The sequence below is a fragment of the Hakea prostrata genome, chromosome 7, assembly GCF_041222555.1.
Source record: "Hakea prostrata isolate BN-2017 chromosome 7, UWA_Hpros_2, whole genome shotgun sequence".
In the NCBI taxonomy this organism is placed as follows: domain Eukaryota; kingdom Viridiplantae; phylum Streptophyta; class Magnoliopsida; order Proteales; family Proteaceae; genus Hakea; species Hakea prostrata.
Window position 1 is genome coordinate 2,443,362 of NC_142606.1, and position 24,324 is coordinate 2,467,685.

The following is a 24,324-nucleotide window of genomic DNA, read 5'->3' on the forward strand; positions in this document are numbered from 1 at the left end:
GCCTGAGCTGGATTGGGTAGGAGGATATACGGCCCATACAAGTTATAATGGGCCTATAATGTCCATTCAATCCCTAGAATGGTCTGTTTGGTTGGAAATTAGCAATCAAAATCGCCTTTCCGTTGGTTTCTTATGTTGTGTTGAGAATCTGAGAGTAAGGCGAACGGTTGCGCACAGATGGAGCTTCAAGCAATCTTTTGCCCTATCTCTGCAGGTATAGCCTTGCAATTACCATTTAAGCGTCTCAGTTTTTGACCATGGATTCCAAATTCAATTCTTCTCAGTTAACTTGTATGGGGTACCTACGTTTCTTCTTCTTTTCATTACGACTTGGATTGAATGGAGGATCTGTGTTGGTGGCTACAAGAAGCTAATTATACATTCAATACTACGTGTTTTCTGGATTATATTTGTTTATTCTTTGAAAAGAAACGTAAGGTCTATACTAATGAGGGGAACAAAAATTTTCCTGTTCAGACATATTTTGATAATTTGTGACGTCCAATTTCTTGGCTTACTAGTTGCAGTGTTCAATGTTGACATTTTTTTTTCTTTGGAGGGTAAAAGTTCAATCTTAATTCCCTAACAAGGAAAACACTTGTACCTGTGGCAGGGCGTTCTCTAATTTCAAGATGCCATCAATTATGTAAGCAGAAGAATCACTATAGATTTTATTCAGGAAATAAAATTGTGGGTTGTAGAAGTTTCCACGAACGCTTGAGGCCAAAATGTGTTGGTGCTTCTAATTCTTTTTCAAGTGGTGCCGAAGAAGATCCATATGAACCCCCTTCGGATACACAACTATTAGATGCTAAAGTGATGTACTGTGTAGCTCCAGCTATGGGCCATAACCAGGTATTTTGATGTTGAAGTGAAGTCTGCCACTGTTGCCAATATGTTTTTTTAAACATAGTATATTCTGTGTGTTGGCAAAAGGAATTTTATGAATTAACTACTACTGATGTCAAATTTACTGTACTTTTTATTTATATTTTTCCGCATGTTAGATGTTTTCCATTATATGAGTGATCCCATGTTGGTCAAAGCCAATGCTGCTACATTTATGGTATCCAAGCTCTGCATCTTTTCTTTACCAACTTGTATCCCTTCCCAAATATTCAGTCATTATTTTACTGAAGACATATGTGCAAATTGAACCGCATATTTTCTGGCTTGTTATGTTTCTAAATTGACTGGTTATCGGTTTCAATGTAGCATGTATTATGCTGGTGCCTACTCCGGTTAGTAACTGGAGTGCATCAAGATCAATACTCCCGAAACCCTGAGTTAAAGAGGAGAACCCTAACAGGAAATTTCTCTCATGCTAGAGCATATAAGGTCTTTTTCAGATGCAACATTTAACCTGAAAGAAACTTTAGTGTGTACATGATGGCGGGCCTGTGGGGATAAGGGAAATTTGTATGGGCGAGGGCTATCCACACAGGCACCCACTCTTAAAAGAGAAGACTCAGACTTCTATTCAATTTACTCAGCCCATTCATGAGTTACACGCAAATATATAAAGAAAGTAACATGGCTCATAATATGACTATGAAACTGAAAATAACAATTTGCAATTTGAATCCAAACTCTTAACTCCTATGTAGGTAACCCAGAACAAATAAAAGACTGAAATTAATAAGCTACTAAATAAACTCATAGAACCCATCATTGGCCCAAAATCCTACCCTCCCTAAGGTCAATCAAGATGTTTTGGCTGCAGCAATGATAACCTAATCTAGTATCCATGAAGTATGACTTGATTATTATCTGACTGATAGCATTATGCCAAGACTTCCATAACTGAAAAAAATTATAAAACTTTTGCTTTTCTACCATCAGCAGTCATATCAAAATACCATGTTTTGCATCTGATGTCCTTGATAGGCCACCTTATTGTAACTTTTAGCCAATATCCACGGAGCCCTTCCCATGTTCTAGAGAACTTCTGTGGTCAGGTTGCTTTTTCTGTAGGTCATATTCTTGCATTAATTGAATGACTAGATTCTTAGATATGCACACTCCATGGGAGGGAAAGAAAATAAAAAAGCGAGATTTGATCTGCTTCCAGATTCAGCAGCTAACCTTGATAGATTACCAGAAAAGCTTGAGATTAAGTTAAATCTGTGAAAATTTTTGCTGGTTCCAATCTAGTTGCCTTTTTGTTTTCTACGATATGATGTGGTTTTGATGAGAAGATGTTCCGCTCACCATATAATGTTTAGGGAACTGCTAAATTACATACTAGGTTGAATGGTTAAAATTTTCTCCTGAGATCTTTTTGTTACAATTATTATTATTATTATTATTATTATTATTATTATTATTATTATTATTATTATTATTATTATTATTATTATTATTATTATTATTATTATTATTATTATTATTATTATTATTATTATTATTATTATTATTTTGAGATGTTACTACACATTTATTGCATTTATTTTTTCATGGTGCTGGGGATTTTGAAGCTTTCAGTTTTATTTATTTTCTTTTACATTCTTTAAATTATCATTAACAGGAGTCACATCCTGAATCTCACTTTAGAGTCCCTGCAATTGTGGATGCTCTTGAAAAGATGGAGCTCACTTCAAAGGTATGAAATGCAAGATACAGTCCTAGTTTACTTTCTCCTTTAATGCTGTCTCTTGCTTCTGTTCATAAATTTTATTTGTTCAATTATAACATTTAAATCTTTTGCAAACTGGTAGGAGGGTGTGTAAGGAGGATCATGTTTTGATATGCTTTATCATCAGTCTTATATTCCTCTTTGCTTTATGTAGGCTATTAGGCATGTTCTCTTTGAATTAGTGTAAGTATTCTGATCTTGTTATCCTCATCTGCAAAAATTTCATACTCTCACGAATCTTAAGAGATTTTATAAGTGGACCCTCTGTTCCTGCCATGTTGAAGAATGATTTGTCAATTCCACTGAGTTGGATATCTAGAGAACAGTCTGGATTAGCCACTTGCTAAAGTTCAGTTCCAAAACCAGTCATTTATCTTCACATGTATTGCGTGCCATACCCTCTTAGGTATGTTAGTGTTCCCTCTTGTTAGTCCTGAGTTTATCAATGTTTTATGTTTCGACTTAGAAATGTGGAACTAAATCTCCATCTTTCAAGTCTAGATTTCAAGCCAGAGGAGGCTCAGGGTCAAAACCTTGGACTAAGATCTGGCATGTCTTGGTTTTGGGCCTGACGAGAACTGGCCTTGAAACTGAGATTTGGAATCCTAGTTGTCAAGGTGACCATGGTGTTGGAGAGGGTTCAGAAAGCAAGGCAACCAAGGAGCTTGGATGCCTAGGTGTTGTTCTGACATCTGTGTATAGAAATTGCTTGAAAACATTGTTTGAGTTCAGCGGCTTTGGTGGGGATGCCACATGGCAGAACTCTGTTCTCATATAGGAAACATCCCCCTTCAATTTTGACATGGTGGATAAAATATGGACTCATGGGTATATGAGGTTTACAAATTTAAAAAAATAATAAAAATCTTAAGAACATCACAGTTTTGGGGGTACATGAGTCGAAGAAATGCATGCCTTTAAGCCACCATATATAAAGTTCTCTCAGGCATATATGAACCTGTGGTGCTTGAATGTTCCTCTTTCTCATTATAGCCTGCATTACTATATCTATATCTATCTATCTATCTACATATTTGAATTCTGATTCCTAGCTAAATTGAACTCAGTTCTTATACGGTTGACCTCTATGATTCTCCATCCATTCACAAATTCAGTTCCTAAACAAGTTGCCTTTACTGGTTCACATACATACACCGGGATTGAGACATAAAATGTGAATCTCAATCTTGATCAAGGTCAAGGTGCTATCTAATCTAATTTTGGTTTAGGATTGATTTCAACTAATCTTTTACTTTCAAACTCTGCATTCAGTGCTTTGCTCTTTAATATTCGCAGTATGTGATCATTAAGAACTAAAAATGAAGAAAAAGCATTAGTGGTATTGAGATAATATGTCATTTGGTATTGGTGGTACACTGGCAAATTTATTAATAAATAAATGAATAGGTTGCACAGAGTGGTTTTCTTTGTTTAGACTGTGATTAGATATTCTCTCTCGACACTACATAAACAAGAATGTGCACTTTGAGATGACAGTTGGGTTTATTGTTTAATATTTTAAGTGAATGCTATGTATCACTTTTTGTGAATTTGTGCCACTGATTGGAACTTTTATGGACCTATTGTTGTATTCGTTCTTTTAAGAAGTATCAAAGGTAATTTTTTTGGAGATTTAATGGTTAACCTGATGAATTTTCTTTATTCTGATTCATGTATTCTTTTTTTATGTTAGTACCGTGGCTCAGACGTAATTGATCTTAAAAATTTTAGGGCTGCTTCAGTAGATGATATTGCAAGTGTTCATGCAAGGACTTATGTATCTGGTCTTGAGAAGGTAGTCTTCCTTTGTTTTGGCTTTCTATTCTTTCTTCCTCTTTTTCCCTTCCTACTTCTTCTTCTTTTTAATAAATCACCCACAGATACCTTATCTGATACTGCATTAACATGGAAAATGTCTTGATGTCTTTTATGATCACAGTTTTTGCAATTATATTTAATATTTGATTGCCCTCTATTCTTTATATGCTTACTGCATATTTCATAGGCTATGACTCGGGCGTCTGATGAAGGTATCATCTTTATTGATGGATCTGGACCAACATATGCTACTTCAACTGTAAGAAACATGACTTATTTGCTTCTTCTTTTTCTTGAGCTGATGAAGTCTAGCATCCCATGTTCATTGGCAGCTTGTAATTTGTTTTAGAACTTATCATAGGGTTTTTAAAGTAAATAGAGAAAAGGTTCTCTGAGCTGCTGTTGTAGGGTAGGCTAGCAGTTTGTGTCTTTCTTATCTTCTCATATGAAATGGCCTCATTGCTTTCTAATTTATGGTATGTTTTATTGCACCTGACTGATATGCTCCTCTTTGCCACTTTCGCTGAGAATCCTCTCCCCTTAAGTGGAGCATGGGCAGAAACATTGGCCATACTGCACCGGTATGCCCCTTTGTAAAGAATTGATTATAGTCTCACTGCTTGGTTAAAAAATTCTATTACATGGTATAATAGTATTTTTCTATTTACCAGCCCATCCCCAACATTGGCCTACTGATGCAGAAATAGGAGGATTCTACAAAATCTATACGAGATTGGGAAAATATCCTACAAGATCTAGATGAGATTTGAGTGGGCCATATCTGTTCAAGATATTCCAGCTACTATGGGGATTTTGGGTTTAGCTTCATTGCTTCTTTCTATTTTGGTAGGGTTGGATGGATATACGCTTAGCCATATAGCATGCCCTCTTTAGCTACATTTGAGGCCATACCAAATAACCATTTGTTAATCTCTGTTTTGTGAGTCTATATGAGCTTGTCTTATTTTTGCCATACTGGTGCAGACATTTCAGGAGTCACTTATTGCAGCTGGAGCAGGGGTTTCTTTAGTTGATTCAGTGGTGATGTCCCAACTTACATCAATATTTTCTTTCTTCTCCAATTCCACTCTTTGTCTTTATTTCTTTTGCTAATCAGAAAATTAATCAGTGGTGATGTCCCAAACTATGACTTTGTTTCTTTATCTTTGAGTTCATTACTAAGATGGTGCTTTGTATTTATGATGATGACGACTTCAGTTATGAAGATCTAGATTCTTCTTGTGATTGTGAACCAGTCTAAATCTTGTTTGAAATGCCCTATCTGCCAAAGGTTTGTGGTTTTTTGGTCAGGTAGCAGCATCAAAGATCAACCAAAATCCACCTGTAGGTTTTGCTCTGATAAGGCCCCCAGGTCATCATGCTATTCCAAAAGGGCCAATGGGATTTTGTGTCTTCGGAAATGTTGCTATTGCAGCTCGTTATGCTCAACGAGTTCATGGGTTAAAACGAGTTCTTATCATCGATTTTGATGTTCACCATGGGAATGGAACAAATGATGCTTTCTTTGACGACCCTGATGTTTTCTTCCTTTCAACTCATCAGGTAAGAAAATACTTGGTTCATTACTTGTGGTATTTTCTGACTTTCTGTATGCTACTTTTCAATGTTATCATCGTCATTCAGTTAAGCATGTTATCTTACATGCTGCTAGTGGATAAATTCTAGTTGTGCACATGGTGGTGCCCCAGCATCCTAGTGATGCAATATATACAATAGAATACTGAATCTAGCATGGCTTTGTAGATATGATCTCGAGAAATGGATTCTAGAGGACATTTACAGATGCATAAAATTGAAGAATTATCGGGTTTTCTCTTCTTACATATTTTTCCATCTATGCTGCAAGAAGTTGACTTAGCTAACTAGAGCATGTATATGTGCTTGAATAGAATTATTAATATGAGAGATCAAAACTATGCGTCTCAACATAATACTGCTCAGTATATCTGCCACATGGTGTGTCAGTTTCAAATGTCACTTATTTTAAACTCCAGCTTTCCCTGCATATTCCAAGTTTGTAATCCAACAGATTTTTGCCACTTGGCAAAATAAAGAAAAACAAATGGTTAGAGATTCAAATCTTTTGAGAGATTTAGATTTTTTTAAATAGAAGGAAAAGTTGCAATGGATGGTGGGCATATGATTGCTGTTGATTTAGGGGGAAAAAAGTGGGAACCAATCAATGGTGGGCATATGATTGCTGTTATTGATTTGGGAAAAAAAGTGGGAACCAAAAAGGCGTCCTATCACATCTACTCACATGTTACTTCTCTTTCTGCCTATAGAATTTTAATTAGGTATTAGTGTAAAACTGCAACATATTGTGTGTCCATCTCCCTTCTTTTTCATGGTATAATGTACTTGTAACATGAATGGATGTGACAGAACATAGTCGCTTGATTAGAGTATAAATGATTGAAGGTCCTGGAGAAGCATAGGAGACATTCAAGTGTTTTCCGTGTCAACTTTACGTGGTTAGAGAGGTGTAGGCATTCCCGGATGAGGTTTTCCTTGTCAAAGTACAGAAAGGACCTGACAGGTAATCATCCATGGTTATAGAATGGTGTAAGGTATTTAATTGTCCTGGGTTTATTTCTGGGATATTTTTCACTAGTTCAGACTAGGGTTCAGTTGTGTTTCTTTCAGATATTATAGTTTTTGTTTCCTTAAATTTTATTTTGTAATTTTAATAAGGGTTATACTTAATGTTACTAGGATGGGAATTTTCATCATTTTGCTTGTGGTATTTTGTAGTTGCTCTTTGGGTTTCCTAGGGATTAAGAAACTCAAGAAGTTCAGCAACTTCTTAAAAAAGCTACTTAGCTTCTTGGAAAGCTATTATTTGCAGCTCAAGTAAGCCATGCTTGGCTTCTTGGGCAAGCAACTCTTTTGCTATGTAAGGATGTAGAACTCTTGGAGAAAGAGAGAATTGAAAAACCCAGTGACAAGTTTTCACTTGAACCCATAGGAAGCTTACCCCTTTGTAACTCCTCATTTCCCCTGTTTTTGGACCTCCCTGTATTTCACTTGGTGAGTTTTCTAATTGTTAGGTGAGATCTTGGGATTCCTTGATTTTAATCTCACCAATGCAGTTTGAACTGTATGAATTGAACATCTTGCCCAGGGAACCTAGTCAAGAAGCTGAGAAGGCAGTCTTATGCCTAGGTAGTTTACACAGTGACTCAATCCCTAAAGCATTGGCATTGGGCAATTGGTTTAGTCTGCAAGCTATACTTATCCTTGATCTGCTGTACTCAGTCCCAGAAATTTAAACGTTTAGGTTTTCCTTCGTCAAGTGGTTGAAAGAATACGCTCTAGTTGAGGAAACTTCCCATCTTTGGAAAGAAAGCTTAATTGGCTCGACTCAGCTGACACAAAAGTTGTACCAGCTTATTTTGTCTCAAACCATAATTGAACACCTTGAAACTGTAATACTTCCTTCCAAGATGACTGGAGCTTTCTGATACATGCATGTTGATGAGTGTACATTCTTCTACAAATGCAGGCTGGAAGCTACCCTGGAACTGGTAAAATTGACGAGATTGGTCATGGTAGAGGTGAGGGAACAACATTGAACCTGCCCTTACCAGGAGGCTCAGGTGACACTGCTATGAGATCAATTTTTGAGGAAGTGATTGTACCTTGTGCCCAAAGGTTCAAACCAGATATCATCCTCGTATCAGCAGGGTAAGTTGCTTATTGCCTGGTAGTTGCTTTAGCATTCCCTCAACCTTCCTCAGCCTTTTTGTTTCCCTTTTTTTGGGAACCTAATGGTGAGAACCAGATGTTAATTAAACAGACTTCCAACATGCAAATTCCTTAGTGACCTGACTTTTGACAAAAACATCGAATTACGACAAACTGTTTTCCATGTTTCTTCCATATAGTTTATATCTGAATTATACGAACGATCATTCTCAATCCCCTGTTTGGTGACTCACTTGTATTTTCAATGATTGGTTCAGCTATGATGCGCATGTACTGGATCCACTAGCTGGCCTGCAATTTACTACAGGAACCTACTACATGCTTGCATCAAACATCAAGCAACTAGCGAACCAGCTGTGCAAAGGCCGCTGTGTGTTTTTCCTAGAAGGTGGGTACAATCTTCAATCTCTCTCATATTCTGTGGCAGACTCATTCAGGGCTTTTCTAGGTGAACCAAGTTCAGCATCTGCGTTTGATAATCCTGCCATCCTGTACGAGGAACCTTCAGATAAGGTGAAAGAAGCAATTCAGAAAGTTAAGCACATACACTCCCTATAAACATATTTGCATATAAATCAACCCATATCTTAATTCCACTGTTTCTTATCCATTACAGTTACATAATTGTATGTATGGTATATTTGGTCTGTGACAGTTACCTTGTCCAATTTTTCATAGTTAGAATATTTAAAAGAAGTACAGATGCATGTAAGTATAATATTCATTTATGTATTTGTAGACATTTTGGAGTCCAAGCCAGGAATTTTTGGGTAAGCTCAGCCCAACTTGAACCCTAACTTGGCAGTTTGGGGGAACCCAAAGACTCAATCCTCGAATATGGAAAACTAAATTTTTTGTAAATTCAACCATGATCTTTCACTGACCTCTAGGAAGACGCTATAAAAAGATCTCCTGGAAGATGGTATAGATATTTTTACGGGGATGATTGATTCAGTATTGACAGTTACAGTTTTTACAGAGAACGATTGGAGCAACTCTAGTGCTTAATGTCACTTTCCAGCTGAAGTTGACATTATTCTTAGCTCTGTAACTGTAGATTGTGTTTGCTTCATATAATTAAAAGCAATCTCTTATGTGACATAAAACATGATTTTGCTGTAAGATTCTCCACTATTTTTTCATTGAAACTTTTTGCTGCACGGACTATACTATTGGAAAAAGACAAGCATATACATTACAGCCATCTAGTAAAGATTCTCCTCTTAACCATAAAAACGACTCCTAGGCTTTCCCTTTCAGCTCTCATATTTTGACAAATCTGTCTCAAGTGCAAGGTTTTCAAACTCAGTACTCAATATAGTTCTTGGTCTCCATTGATGAGCTGAAACCGTCGAATAGAAGGCAACCTGAAAGCCCAATTTTCAGGATAAAGAGACCTTGTCAAGATCATGACTTATAAACAAACTACCATATATCTTAGATTATTGTGAGCTGGTGGACCATGAGGAGTTTCCACCTTTAGATAAAATCATTGTGAGATCAGAATCGTGACCAAGAGAAGTTTGTGCCTTTTCCACGCATTGCCATCTTTGTTGGGTGTTCCATCTTTGGCAGTGCATGAACCTGCATGTCTAGTTGTAGCACTGATCACCAATCACAGGTGCGTCTCCTCCTTATTATAAGGCACTATGCCCACCTTCCTTCTTAATTATCCATTAAAAAAAATATATAAGTAAAGTGGTTTCTGTGACATAGTTACTAATCTAGTTTTAAATTAGGATGATGAAATGTATAAAATATTAGGTTAAAAATTTGTGGGGGGTAAGGAAATGATGTGGGTATCTAAAATCAATGTTGCCAATGTGGGGGACTATAATCACTAGGATTTAAAGGGAGTAAGAAAGGGGAGTAGTGGATGGAGAAAGCGAATGAGACATAAATACATAGGTAAATTTAATTGTTTCATTAATTACTTGGTTCCCTTTGTAAGTGATTGACTTGTAGTTCTTACTTCTATCCTAACAAAGGAAAAAAAAAAAATAAAAGGAGAAGACTTTGGTTGGTTACCTTATCACTGATAAATTGACAACTTTAACCTCCCTCCCCTAACTCTCTCCCTCCCTCATTTGTGAAGAAATGTAATGTTGACGCATATAGTGAGCATGTATGACATAAGCAAATTTAAGACAATCTCAACCAAAGAAGCAAAAGAAAAAAAATTTAAAAAAGGAAAATTTAAGACAATCATGTGGTGGGGGCTCTACAATCCAACCCATCACCAAAGTATATCAATGCCACGTATGACACCCAATAATCATAATCTATTCCTTTGCCAAAGTGACATTTCTTTTCTGAGAGAGAAAAGAGGGGAAAAAAATACACACTGCAACCATATAAGAAACTAATTACTAGTTAAGGGTTATGCTTACTACACACAAAATATTATGGTAATATAAATGTTATATCAAGCGACAAAAAAAAAAAAAAATCTCTAGATTCCCTACTTATAAGTGTATTCGGAACATGCAATTTCTCTTTCAGTGATCTAGATGAATGCACACTTATGCTGACTGGTTCATTTTTTTCTTGGGTTATGGTAACTGATTCATATAACAATGTGAACTCAGAAAATATCTCTTCTAGTTAGTGTAAAGCGAACCCTCAAATTATTGATAATAAAGATACGAAAAAGAAAGAACACGAACGGATAGACAATACATAAAAAGAGTTAAGAACATGGTGGGGGTCGATCTAAGATTTAAAATCTCTATAAGACATCATAAATCTGTTCAATGAAAAATGGTGGAGATCTACCCCCACTCATACCCATATAGATAATTGAACCAAAATCTTCTAGAGGCAGTTATTTATATCACGCATGATGATTTTATAGCCTAATCTGAAACTGTAATTGACATGTTATATGTTCAAATGTTTTGGTCTTAAATTTTGAATTGTAATATCCCTATTTGATTCAAGTTGCTCAATTAATTGGCCATCTCTTTGAGATGTAGATTCAAAAACTGCAGTACTTGTCGGCATATGAAGACATTAATTTCAAAGTTTGGTAGCTTTTCATGCTTTCCACAATCGTTTCATTCATTGTTTTCCCTGTGGAGCTTTTCGTTTTCGTCGTTGTACGTAAAAGACATAATTTCAATACGATTCAAACAAAAATACAAATCCTAATGTTGGATCAGGCGAAAATTATTTTGCACTTCAAACTGAAAAGGTTGCGCAATTGGTGGGTCATCTACAGCTTCAGGTGGATTAGGAGAACAATTTCAGTATTACCTTGTTTGACCCATCTAGTAATTTAATTCCTCAAAGAATAATGTTTGGGTAAAATATCCTCTAGTTTGGATTGATTAAAAATAGGGTTTAACATGTAGTGCAGATGAAGCCATGAAATATTTTGAGACAAATTTTAGACAGAAACCTCAGTGTTCCATGAAGTCTTCCTTCTTAAGGTTACTAATTGAAAATTCTGAATTGTTGTATAAATATATATATGTGAAGTGAGCGGCTACAGGTTGAGTGGGGTTTAGGTTGAAGAACAGAGTACCACGTGGATGAATACAGAGTTGTGGAAGGATCAAGTCTGGGTTAGTTTTGAAGGGCAGTTCAAGCTGGCAACAACATCATCATCGATCATAATCATCATTATTATTATCTGTGTTGTGAAGGTTTGGAAATGAAAGATACCTAATAAGTCGTTTCGAGTTGCCATCATATATAGCTCATCCTTCAAGGTTGAATCCTGATCACTATCATGGACTCTCTAACCCTAACATATCACGTTAGCTCAAAGTATCTTATCTTTACCCTTAGCCTTAGCCGCCTCCTTCCTCACTATACAATTCAACTCAGAACTCTCTTTTCCTTCCATGTATGATATATCCATAATCAAACCATCTTCTCTCTCACATCAATCTTTTCTTTCAATTTCCTTCCTCCCTTGTATTATCTTATATATGTCTACCTCTGTCAATATCTCTCTCTCCCTCTAGCTACTGCTGCTGCTGCTGCTGCTGCTGCTTCTGCTGCTTCTGCATACTGATATTAAGATGGGAGATGAAAATATCAACCTCCCTCCTGGGTTTCGCTTCTGCCCAACTGATGAAGAGCTCATAGTTCACTTCCTCTATCGTAAGGTGTCACTCTTACCTTGCCATCCGGACTTCATTCCTGACCTGGATCTCTATCCATATGATCCATGGGAACTCAATGGTTTGAAACATATAAATCTCTACTCCTCTTGTCTTTTCTTCTTTCCTTCTTTTCTATTATTGTATTTGACGTTGGCTATTGGGATATGATTTATGAGTGCAGGAAAGGCATTGCAGGGTGAAAACCAATGGTATTTCTTTAGCAGAAGAACTCCAAACCGAGTTTCAGCTAATGGGTATTGGAAATCAATGGGTGTGGATGAAGCTATAGTCTCAACTAATGGCAGTAAGAAAGTGGGCATGAAGAAGTACCTTGCGTTCTACATCGGCGAAGCTCCTGGCGGGATTAAAACCAATTGGATAATGCAAGAGTATCACCTTTCTGATAGCAGTTCCAGTGTTAGACCTTCCAAAAGAAGAGGAACTAATCAACTTGTAAGTGATATTATATATGAATACATCGTTAGTTCCAAGTAAAATTAATTGATTTCCTTTTTTTATAAATATATATGATATGGGCAGGATGCAAGCAAATGGGTACTGTGCCGAGTATATGAGAGGAATGGTGATTCTCATGGGGGATTTACTGATGGAGATGATGATGGTACAGATCTTTCATCCTTGGATGAAGTTTTCTTGTCATTAGATGACCTTGATGAAATTAGTTTGCCTAATCAAACCAGAAACTATGATTAAAGTAGCTAGGCAACTATAGTAAGATGTGCTTCCTTTCGAAGGGCTAAATCCAATTGTAACATTGCATCAAGTTTACTGTTAGTATGAGAATTGAGAACTATGAACATTTTGCAACATAGTTTAATCTCACAGGTTTTCTACTTCTATTGAGATTCTCGTGTTGGATTTATTGGCATGGGTGGAGCCCGAGTAGCACTCTTAGCTTGGCTTGCTATCCCTTACCATACCTCTACCATTCCTTCTTTAGACCTTTTTAGCTGTTTTTTTGGTTTGATGATCTTTGGTGCTGTTTTATATCACAAAGCTAAAGGAACAACTGTTTTTACAATGGGTGCATGCTTAGGTGTGCATTTCGTCATACATGTTGTAAGCATTTATTTACACAATACAAGAACAAGATCACTAATGTGGCTATAAACCCGGCTCGGATTCAGAAGAAGAAAAGAAAAGAAAAGAAAGAAACAATCACAATACAAGAAATCTTTCATCAATCTATGCCGCCACGAAGCTGAACTGCTGGAATAGACAAAATGCACGCACTCCACGAAGAACAACGTGGGGACAGTCATCTCATTTCGTTAATCAATAACATTTTTTTATCAAAAGAAATGCTTACAATAATATTATACTTTGCTTCATAAGCTCGTAACCACTACTCTTGCTAATCATCTCTTCCATACTGACATGTCAAAATAAATACATGCATGAGCAGGGAAGGGGATATTACCTCTCTCTTTCTCTCTCCTGAGCTGAAATCCAATTTGAAAGCCGTTATGATTGCAGAAAAACATGGCCTTGGGCCTAGCACAACTTGTTCATAAAGCTTGGCGTGTCTGATATAGACAAGAATGGAAGTTACCGAGATGAACCCGCCAGGATTATGTTCTCTATTAGGGTGGGTTGGGAGAAACCAAGGAAGATTGTTGGGCCACCATGTAGCTTTTCAAAAAAGCTAATTATGTAAATCCATGGAACCACATCTAAGTCAAACAAACTCTGTTAGAGAGTCAACACCCACACAGAAAGATGAGAAGGGGAGAGTCAAAGAGTGGAAATTATCTTTAGAATATAAAAGGGTCCTCATGAGTGACAAGTAGTGCTACTGTGAAGGGCTCTACAACTATAGGTTGGACCACATGCCCCCCGGCCCACCCAACCCTCCAAACACGCTTCTTCTTTGTTTCTTCACTTCTTCCTCTTTCAATTCAAGACACTTTGCTGAAGTCCTTCCATAAATCTGGTTATGTGACAATCCAGATACTAAGCTCTAATTTAAGGATCATACTAGAGATTCAGGACCAGATTCGACTCTGCAAACCCAATCTAGATTGACAAATCCACACTCCATCTTGATCAAAACTCAGTTGGAGTCTATTCTCTACCAGTGAAGATAGAAAGGTCTATGCTCCCCTTACACTTCTCCACCCTGCAATAGGGTAGAACCCACTTCAGAGTGCTGACAAAATGAATAAAATGTGAGACCCACATAGGTCCCACCTCTATTGTGTGGTAGATATGTGTGAGAGAGAGCACTAACCTCTACCTTGACAAGTAAAGGATCCAAACTCAGGTTTCTTGGATTTTTTTTTTGGGGGGGGGGGGGGGGTGGTGAGGAGAAGGCTACAATTTCTCCATAAATTATATCATACTAGAGACCAATCCTGATCTGATCCCAAAAATTGAATATTTACTCTATTACAAGGAACAGAGCAGGCTACTTATGTTGCATCACTGAAGAGATGAAACTGAAAGAAGCTTTTCTGTACATTTTTCTAATGCATTTGATCATCACTGGTGTCAAGTCTCAACAACAAAAGCTCAAATTAATTTATCAATTTTATACTTCAAACGCATGTCATTCAAAAAGAAAAAGGGCAGCTTGTTGTATTTCTGAAGGTACACAGAACAACAAAGTATTATAGCAGCTAATGAGAGTTTGTTCCGAAATGCATTGGGCACATGAAGATCATCTTCATCAAGTGCCAATGGTTTCCCTCTAGTAACACTCAAGAAACACACCTTGACTCACAGATGAGGCCAATTAGATCAGCACAGTAATTACTAGCACTAAAACAATCACATGGATGAAGACGATTGGGCTTCACTCAAAGAATCTTGAACTGCCTTCAATAGCAAAGGCATCAACTTTTGGTTGGTGACTATGATGCCTGTGTCTAGATCCAGGAATTTGCCCCTGGAGAAATCCAAAGGATTTCCTACAGCATCTGTTACCACACCACCAGCTTCTGTAACACATCAACAAGCATAAATAATTATATATGGATAATAAATTAATAAGAGTTACTTCCAAGAAAGACAATGGAATCTCAATATTCATTGCAAAGGAGGATTTTATAATGATGATACCAGGAACATGGCAAAAAGAACAAATGTTCTCAAGTTTTGTCTGACAGAATTTCCAAATTTCAAGTCATAATGTTTCCTCAAGAAGGTTTCAACTGAGGACCTTGTTTACCATGCCTGTTAAGTTGGTAACAGGCCTCAGCCACTCAGAGTGGGTTACTGATCCCCAGAGACAAACAAAGGGTGAAACTTTCTTTTTAAATCCAAGAAGAAAATAATTGGTGCACCATTACTGGAAGATACAAAACTACAAATGGCCGCTGGTTGATTCACTGAATCTCAAATAAAAATTTCTTGTTTCACTTATGTATCACTAGTCGTCTCCTCCAGTGCCAATGTACTGGATAGACGATCTTTATCCATATGTTTCTCTTCAATTCAAAAATGATTTAGGAGACTCTTGGCGAGGCAAGGGTGATAAGGCCAAGGATGATTTTGTGGGCACCAATTCCACGAGATCATCATTTCTGTATTTTCCTATGCTTTGCTCCACTAGAAGCTCTACCCAATGTGCTATGTTCTTTTTCTTTTCTTGATAAATTCAGTAAATTTCTATCGTAACTCTTAGAAGTGATTCTATCTATCTTTTTTTTGGAAGGATGGAATAGTTATTTTTAACCACCCCACTCCCTAAACCTTTCACTGGGGCAAGAAGGATGCGAAGTATATATGTGTAATGCTTTACTGCAGAATTTTTTCTTGGATTTCTATATAAAACAAGCTTATTTATTTTCACTGATTTCAGTCTTCAGTGCATAAATACAGCATACACTATTCCATACATAGGACATGCATAACTTCCCTCGAAAGGCCAAAACGTTACCACTGCGGTGTGTTTTACCATATTGTAAAAATATGGTAAACACAACATCAAGTTTGTACAAACATGTGCAACACCAAATAAAAAAAAATATTAAATACTCCCAACAACCTGAACAAGAAAATTTCTTCAAAGTCGACAAACAAACAGTGTAAAACATTATAATACTTCCCTCCACAACTGTAGTTGGTGGATAAGTTTTTGTACATACCTGTGACTACAATTGACCCAGCTGCATGGTCCCATATCTTTTCACGATATCCTTTATGAGGAAAACGTAAGTATATTGCTCCATCTCCTCTGGATAATGCCCCATACTTTGCTTGGCTATCTATTCTAACAGGAGGTGCTTGGACTCCAAGTTTCTAAAGAAAAAGAAAATATCTAAGTAGCACGTAACATGAAGTAATGCATATGGTATATAGATATAGATACATCATAGATACATACAGATATATATCTGTATCTGAGTACATCTAAAAGTCTTTAGTCTAGGATTTGAAGGGTTAGAGGATTAACAGTCTGGGTGAACAACTCATGCAGTCCCATGATTTTGAGTATTGGGGCATTCCATAGTTTGGACCCAGCCAAAAGATTGACTAGGAGAAAATCAGCCTTAACAGATGTACACTAGCATGTTTGTCCAGTATTTATTCGAAAAGGGAGAAACTATAGATTAAATTTTAATGCAAACCAAAGGCAGTCACCACCATTCATGGTTTCAGGTGCAGGTTCTGGGTTCGATCCAGGTAGGAGCCAGATCTTTCCAGACACCAAACTTATGATAAAAGGACTTGACTAACAACAATCTTCCAACTGGCTATGGGTTCACGAACACATCAGACATCAAAGATAAACAATCTCAAGTTAGAAAGCATATGGTGCCTAAAAATATTGGTTCAGCCATTCATATACCCAACTGCAAGACATTCAGCAATAAAAGAATACAGTGATGAGCTTTCAACAAGCCATCAAGGATGTATAATGTAAAACCTTTCATGCAAAAAACTTTCTTGATACAAGTGTTAGGCATTAGCTGAAGCTTTGAGCACTAGAATAGTACCTATTAAGTGCCCCAGCTGCATTTTTTTGACATGCAAGTCCACAGTTGTAACAGCTTCTAGGCAACCCAAGGCATTGGAGGCTGGCCAAGATGCCTCCCCGCCTAGGTGTAGCCTAACAGGTATATGCAAGTCCTATGAATGATATGCAATGAATCCTCAAAATTCAGAACCCAGGGGTTGCATGTCCCAAACCAACACCCATGTCATCCAACAGAAGTTACTTTGACATTAAAATAAGTTTCCAAGTAGGTGATGTTCCTCTGAACAATAGACAGTAAGAATAATACACACACACACAGTACCTTTGCTATAGAACCAGATAAATCATGCGAGGAATGCGCTGCTTCAAATGATTCGAAAAAAGATGCTTCCGCAGGATTATCAACGGTACTGACAGTCACCTGAAAAGCATAAATAAGGCTAAAATTATCAAAGATCCAGTTACCAAGTGAACTACTGAAACATCTCGAATGTGTATCAACCTTTTTGGGTGAAGAACCATCCAAGGACTGCATATAGGTGCCGCAACCAGTTTTGGCATAGAAAAGGCAACCAACTTGGTTCTGAGAAGAATGCTGATCCTGACTACCAATTGATGAAAGTGGGAGATTTGGACAAGCCAAAACACCAAGAACTACTTTTCCTTCATCTAGCAGTGCTAATGCTATGCAATATTGACCTCCTCTTAGAAACCTAAAATCCAAATATACTGAATGTTAAGACAAGATACCAAAGAAAGGTCAGGGCGACACAGATAGCCAGAAATATATAACAGTCAAATGGGAGAGCAAGGAACAGGTATACAGGCAAGTTACAAAATGGGAAGTCATTAAGAAAAAGACATGGAACCCCTTCCTTTGTAGACAAGTAAACTTTTTATTCATTTTCAACAGGTTAAATTGGGATATCTTTTGGTAACAAATGGTGGCAGCCAAACTTTTGCAAGACCTCTACCATACTTCTGTAGCCCTTTCTAGGAATTAAAAAAAAATACAGGAAAAGATTTATCAATCTATTGCTTTTAAAGAACGCAATGTATCATGATTGCATTCAGAAAATTCAGGACTGTAGGGTATGATTTCCAGCAACAAAAGGGGATCAATGAATAAGGAACGAAGGCCCAGATCTATTAAAACTCACCCCTTAGTACCATCTATGGGATCCAAAACCCAGTGCTGGCCAACAGGACCCCCTTCAGATTTGCCACTATCAATGGCCTTAAGCACATCTTCTGTTGACAATGAAATGCCGGATGTTTCATCACTAGATAAAGTCTCATTCACAAGTTTAGTTATACGTTCCAGCATTTCCTGACCACTTTCCACACGCAGATCTCCTGAATCCTATGGAGGTACTCAACTCATATTGTTAGCTTCTATACATCAGATGCACTAGCAATTTTAAGAATAATATGAGTCTGCATATTACCTCCTCAGCTACCAATGAAAAGGATTCAGAATGAAGTTCGTTTTCCAGAACAAAGCTAACTAGTGCCTGTGAACCTGAAAGAATAAGACATAGCATTGACCATTATTTATGTTGATGAAAAATAGGAATTCTATCAACCCTAAAAGCTGAAAAAGTAACACTTGACACCATCCACAAGGAGCATTGGAAACTCATCTCATCTTAGTACATGTGAGCAAGCTATGGTTTTCTCTTCTATTTTTTGAGCATGATCATATTGGTGAAGTATAAGTATTGTCACAAATATATCTGATGACTATTTCAAAGTCAACAGCCAGGTTCAGTCAATATTGTCACACAGATAAAATCACCATTGCAGATGAAAAGGTAAATTTTCTAATTACTGGAAGACAGATTTTGTTTTTAAAAATATTAGAAAAAAAGGCAAAAATTCTATCACCGTACCCTAATGAGGTCCTTTGTGTGTGAGAGGAAGAACTGCATGCTGAATATAGGACGGCAATCTACTTCTCCTCCATCCTGCTGCAATGCATTGTGGATTCATATGCTAGGAGGAAGAGACACCGTATTGAATGTCAGTCTATGGTCTCACAACCAAAAAGCATCCTAGTAAAAAGGGCGTACCTAGTGCCGAAGCTCCCACACTGTGGGGTCTGGGGAAGGGACTTTTTAGGAAGCCTTACCCCTGCTTTGCAGAGAGGCTGATTTGAACCCGCGACCTCCAGCGCACAATGGAGAGACTCCACCATTGCGCCAGGCCTGCCCTTCAACCAAAAAGCATCCTGGTGATCTTATTAAAATGTACTTCTTATCTCTTGTTGAAGTATACGTACATTTGGGAGTTTTACTGTTCACGTTCACGTGAACAGTAAAAGCAGCTTTTACTGTTCACGTGAACAGTAAAACTCCCAAATTTACGTATACTTCAACACTCCCCCTCAAGCTGGAGTGTACACAAAGAAAACTTCAGCTTGCACAATAAGAATAAACTTGAAAAGTAGCACCAATCTTGAATCGTGTAGCAATGGTAGATGTCGATAAACACTGAGAAAACTTCACCCAAGAGATAATCAACACCAATTAATAAAAAACTTTAATTCTTCATTGCAATAGAACCATCCAATATTGAGAACAATCGACAATGTTGAAGACGAACAAAGTCCATAAGTATAGCAGGATCAAAGACACTATCCATATAATGCCGGTAGTAGGGAGAAATATCCACACTAAATCTTCAAAATTATAACTCCAAAGTCCATATAAATGCTTCACAAGAACGCAAGTAGTAGGTAGGCAAAAGGCATTATCCACGTAATGCCGGTAGCAGGGAGAAATATCCACACTAAATCTTCAAAATTGCAACTCCAATGTCCATATAAATGCTTCACATGAAGGCAATTAACAGGTAAAGTATGGGTAGGTAAAAGACAATATTGATTACTGTGGACCAAGTTGGTAACGTAGTATGGGATACTACGGACCAAGTAGGTAGGTAAAGGACAGTATGAGTTACTGTGACCAAGTAGGTAAGGTAAAGGACAGTATGGGTTACTGTGAACCAAGTAGGTAAGGTAAAAAAAACAGTATGGGTTACTACGGACCAAGTAGGTAAGGTAAAAAACAGTATGGGTTACTGCAGACCAAGTAGGTAAGGTAAAAAACAGTATGGGTTACTGCGGACCAAGTAGGTAAGGTAAAAGACAATATGGGTTACTGCGGACCAAGTAGATAAGCTAGTATGGGTAACTACAGATCAAGTAGGTAGGTAAAAGGGCAATATAGGTAATGATATTGTTGTAGAATGCCATAAGTTGAGGGCAAAGATCTTCACTAATAATATCCATCAGCACATCTTGAGTAGATATAGAATAAGGTACCATTCTCCCCTTCACGTATAGCATTACACGTGGACAATTAATGATGACCAATGACAAGCATCTTAAAAGTATGAGCACAAAAAAAACCCAAGAAGGAAAAGTAACAGCCACAGAGCAGTGTATTATTCACCAATAAAGCTGATTAAGCAGAAGAAAATCGTCTCACGGGACAAAGTCTTGTTCACCAAGGAGGAAAAAAAATTCTGGACCACCACTAACCCTTAGGCATGAGCAAATTAGATCAGGAAAAAATATATATATATATTGAACCAGCTTGGAATCTCAAAATTGCAGTAGTCGCTGCAGCAATCCACTTAGAAGAAGTGCAATAACAGTAGTTGCAGTAGCAAATAATATCAGATCTCGGACCATAGCAACAACCTTCTGCTAGGTTTAAAACTCTAAAAGATCTTGATATGAAGGAAAAGTAATCCTCTAGGTCTTTGTAGAAGTTTTAGATAAAAAGAAGGCTAAACTTGATTCTGAAATAAACAACGGAAGCAGTAGTAAAGCAAGAAGGTAGCAGCAGAATTTTTCAAAAGAGAGAAATTCAATGAAACAGGGGTACTAGTATACGACTTGCAACTAAACTTATAGCATAAACAATGGAAGACAATACTTAGGTCTTGCAATCCGAATTATGGGCATATCTTTGCAAGAATCAAGAGGAATCCCAAGACATCAGTATAGTGCAGATTAAACTTCAGATTTGCACACAAAAAAAGGGTAGTAGCAGCCTCAATTGAATCAAATAGGTAGACATATCCCCAGAAAGCTTAAGGCCTTTTTGTAGTATTAATACATAGATACTTGGTGCTTCAAAAGTTAAAGAAGGACAGCCATGCACAATTACTGCAGCGAAGGTTGGGGCTGCCCTTGATAAAATAAAATAAAAAAATAAATAAAATAAATAAAGAAAGAAGAAGAAAAAAAAACTGGGCAGCCAAGAGAGAGAAAATGGTCCCTAAGTTGATTAAACTTGCTCCGATGCCATGTTAGAAAACAAGCATTAAATAATCAAAACAGCAGCTGAACTTGAACAAAGAAAAGAGAGAAGAAGAAGAAGAGAAGAGAGATGAAGAACTAGTAGAAGAGGCTCGTGATTCTTGCTTAAGAGTCTAAAATCATAGAGCACTTTTATTTATAGCTTCTAATGAATCTAATACAACTTGAGAGACAAGTAATTGTCCTCTAGAAAGAGGAAACAAGATATTACAGCTTTAGTAACTTCCTAACTCCTAAAATAGAAAGTTCTGAAAATAGAAACTACCACAAAAATAAAAACTATGCTTTCTAAAAAACTCCCAAAACTTATGTAGCAAGACTCCCACATTAGAAATATAAAATATAATTAAAAATATAAAATATAATAAAAACAATAGTCACGTGAATAAAAGCGTTACTGTTCTTGTGAACAGTAAGCGTTACTGTCTGTGCGTAGCTGTTTTACTGTTCGAGTGAACAGTAAAAGCTGTTTTGACTGTTCGAGTGAACAGTAAAAGCTGTTTTGACTGTTCACGTGAACAGTAAAACTCCCAAATTTACGTATACTTCAAAATCTCTCATTGTCTTCTGTATTCTTTTTACTATTTATTTTTGGGGCTGATCCAAGTCCTGGATCTGTAGTTATCAAAACCCTTACTCTGCTGTAATACTTGATCAATAGTCCTACACTACTACCTATGGATTAGGCATAAGTGCATAATTACTTCTTGTTTAGAGAGTCAACAGCACCATTACATGCCCTACTAATGTTACTGCTTCTTGAATACCTGAACTTATGGAAAACTAACTCCTTGGACATAACAGTTTTTGCACGAACACTCTGATGCAATAATACCAAGTAAAAAGCAGTTTTTTAAATATAAATACTCTCCTTCAACCAAATCATGACAGGAATAACAAGCAGGAAAAAAGAAAAAAAAAAAAGGAACAATATTGCATAGACAGTGATTACAAACCATAATCTGCCACCGTTACAGGACTTTTATCAGATTTTGACTGAACATCTGACTGTAAAATTGCTTTTTGCACCTTCTGGAGACACAAACATCAATTAAACCATATTAATCTTTTTAATGCAATAAAAAAGGATCACTAATGAAAGGAAAATTGTGTTCACAGAGGAAAATGAGCACCAGTATATTCACACAACGTTATTACTGTTAAATATAGAGAGTTCAAAAGTATCATGATTGATTAATAAATCAAAACGAGCAATAAGTGAAGCACTGATTAGGTCAAAATCACTACATTATCACAGATAATAAGCAGTGAATATGAAGTCTACAGAAAAAACAGCAATCCTACCCCCACCATAAGCATTTCATATTAAGTCATTCACAACCAACAAATTAAGAGTTCTCAGACAGAAATTCATGTCAGCTATTATGCAGCCTTGACAACATTGAAAGTTGTTTAAGTCTTGGAGGACATTCATTTAGATAGAATTACACATCAATTTTGGCACATAAGTATACTACAATAGTTTGAGGACTCTTTCGGAGTTGAACACCACAGTCTTACTTAAACTAACCTACCAAACTAGAGTTTGTAGTTGAAGGGGGAGGAGGAGTTGGGTTGGCGGGGCAGAGTTTCTCTCTTTTCTCAAAATTTACTTTTTCTGTGGTTCTTATGAAATAGTCGACAGCACAGGGTGCACAAAATGTGACCTTGGTCCTTTTGATACAAGTAATGTAGTCTGGCTTAGCTTAATGAACGTGTGGGCAAATGCAGAATTTATCCAACAAAATTGCTCTCAGACAGTCCAGATTAGAATGGCTAAAGTTGAAAAAAAGTCCAATGGCTACTAGGAAAGTAAAATAGCATTTGGTGTAGGTATTATCCATTCCGGTTACTCTGGCTTGACAACAAACAGCATCTCAAAAACAGTTGAATGGCGAACAAGATCCCTGTAGACAACCAATTTATCTGGTAAATAATTCAGATGAGTTAGAATGGAGTTGAGGATTATTACCCCAGTCATCACTCCTATCTGTAAGTCCCTTCATCTAATTGACTGGAAAAATAATCTCATTGATGAACCAGCATAAGTGAATATACGATGGCAGTCAGTGATATGAGACTGGCTCCATTCTAGGGTCTTTGATAGCATTTCAAGTTTTAATCGTCAGAAGCAGTAATTCAACAGCATCGAGAAGAGGGTTTTTTGTACAAGAAGAACCAATTTATGATGCAAGTAATGACGATTCGCGAAGAGGATAAATATTTGATGAGGAGAAAAGGTTCCCAAAGAAATGAAAATCTTCCCGTCCACCTACCCAAGCAGGCGCAACCACAGAAACTTCTTTTGAAAAATGTCATGAAAACGTCGAAATGGCCAATTCCACATCTGGGTTTTCCAGGAAATAACACTTTCTGATGTGGGTATTGCTTAAATAACACTGATAAGCCACCGGAAAGAAAGAAATTCAATCGAGCGAAGAACATCAATTATCAATCGGAGCAGAACATGTACTTAGGTTTTCCATACTACTTCAAACAGGTCAGATTAAAACTTACCTGACACAGCCCAGCAGCAATAGACGCAGCTTTCTTCGCAGCAGTGAGCTCCCTCTCGTACGACATTGAAGCAATTGGGGATTTTCTCAGAAGAATCGACAACAGAGGGTTGACCACTTTCGTTTTCACGAAGAAAGGTGATTTCACTGGATTTATAGTTTTAAACCCTGAAAAACTGACAATTGATGTTGCCATTTCGCGGGCTATACAGCACCCTAGATAACCGGCTATAGAATAATTT

The 24,324-nt window shown here is 37.1% G+C and overlaps 3 protein-coding genes across 4 annotated transcripts; 2 read left to right on the forward strand and 1 right to left on the reverse strand.

The window, feature by feature from the left end:
• Positions 1–81: 81 nt before the first annotated feature.
• HDA14 (histone deacetylase 14) lies at positions 82–9,466 on the forward strand. 2 transcript variants are annotated; one of them, XM_089161813.1, is made up of 10 exons: positions 82–214; positions 614–855; positions 2,528–2,602; positions 2,790–2,818; positions 4,367–4,430; positions 4,641–4,712; positions 5,438–5,494; positions 5,765–6,016; positions 7,980–8,161; positions 8,440–9,466. In XM_089161813.1, the coding sequence occupies exons 1-10, from the start codon at positions 178–180 to the stop codon at positions 8,738–8,740; spliced, it is 1,311 nt and encodes a 436-aa protein (XP_089017939.1). In that variant the 5' UTR covers positions 82–177; the 3' UTR covers positions 8,741–9,466. The 2 variants fall into 2 exon arrangements, with proteins under 2 accessions (XP_089017939.1, XP_089017937.1); XM_089161811.1 differs by lacking the exon at positions 2,790–2,818 and having other exon boundaries at positions 4,329–4,430; positions 8,440–9,457.
• A 2,253-nt stretch (positions 9,467–11,719) lies between these two features.
• Positions 11,720–13,173, forward strand: LOC149008926 (NAC domain-containing protein 104-like). The gene is made up of 3 exons (XM_089161852.1): positions 11,720–12,373; positions 12,476–12,747; positions 12,835–13,173. The coding sequence occupies exons 1-3, from the start codon at positions 12,211–12,213 to the stop codon at positions 13,006–13,008; spliced, it is 609 nt and encodes a 202-aa protein (XP_089017978.1). The 5' UTR covers positions 11,720–12,210; the 3' UTR covers positions 13,009–13,173.
• A 1,496-nt stretch (positions 13,174–14,669) lies between these two features.
• Positions 14,670–24,324, reverse strand: LOC149008927 (3'(2'),5'-bisphosphate nucleotidase 1-like). Its single transcript, XM_089161851.1, has 8 exons — positions 24,084–24,324; positions 22,523–22,598; positions 18,685–18,758; positions 18,397–18,599; positions 17,739–17,949; positions 17,559–17,657; positions 16,404–16,557; positions 14,670–15,254 (listed from the first exon to the last, which is right to left on the reverse strand). Exons 1-8 carry the CDS (start codon positions 24,276–24,278, stop codon positions 15,085–15,087), a joined length of 1,182 nt encoding a protein of 393 aa, XP_089017977.1. The 5' UTR covers positions 24,279–24,324; the 3' UTR covers positions 14,670–15,084.

Excerpts from the sequence above, each read along its gene's own strand:
- HDA14 (XM_089161811.1), top strand. The coding sequence starts at position 178 with ATGGAGCTTCAAGCAATCTTTTGCCCTATCTCTGCAG. Across the intron at positions 4,713-5,437 it reads CAACATATGCTACTTCAACT|ACATTTCAGGAGTCACTTAT; the intron begins GTAAGAAACATG and ends ATACTGGTGCAG. Across the intron at positions 8,162-8,439 it reads ATCATCCTCGTATCAGCAGG|CTATGATGCGCATGTACTGG; the intron begins GTAAGTTGCTTA and ends TGATTGGTTCAG.
- LOC149008926 (XM_089161852.1), top strand. The coding sequence starts at position 12,211 with ATGGGAGATGAAAATATCAACCTCCCTCCTGGGTTTCGCTTCTGCCCA. Across the intron at positions 12,374-12,475 it reads TGATCCATGGGAACTCAATG|GAAAGGCATTGCAGGGTGAA; the intron begins GTTTGAAACATA and ends TTATGAGTGCAG. Across the intron at positions 12,748-12,834 it reads GAAGAGGAACTAATCAACTT|GATGCAAGCAAATGGGTACT; the intron begins GTAAGTGATATT and ends TGATATGGGCAG.
- LOC149008927 (XM_089161851.1), bottom strand. The coding sequence starts at position 24,278 with ATGGCAACATCAATTGTCAGTTTTTCAGGGTTTAAAACTATAAATCCA. Across the intron at positions 17,950-18,396 it reads CCCATAGATGGTACTAAGGG|GTTTCTAAGAGGAGGTCAAT; the intron begins GTGAGTTTTAAT and ends TTTGGATTTTAG. Across the intron at positions 15,255-16,403 it reads TGGGTCAATTGTAGTCACAG|AAGCTGGTGGTGTGGTAACA; the intron begins GTATGTACAAAA and ends GATGTGTTACAG.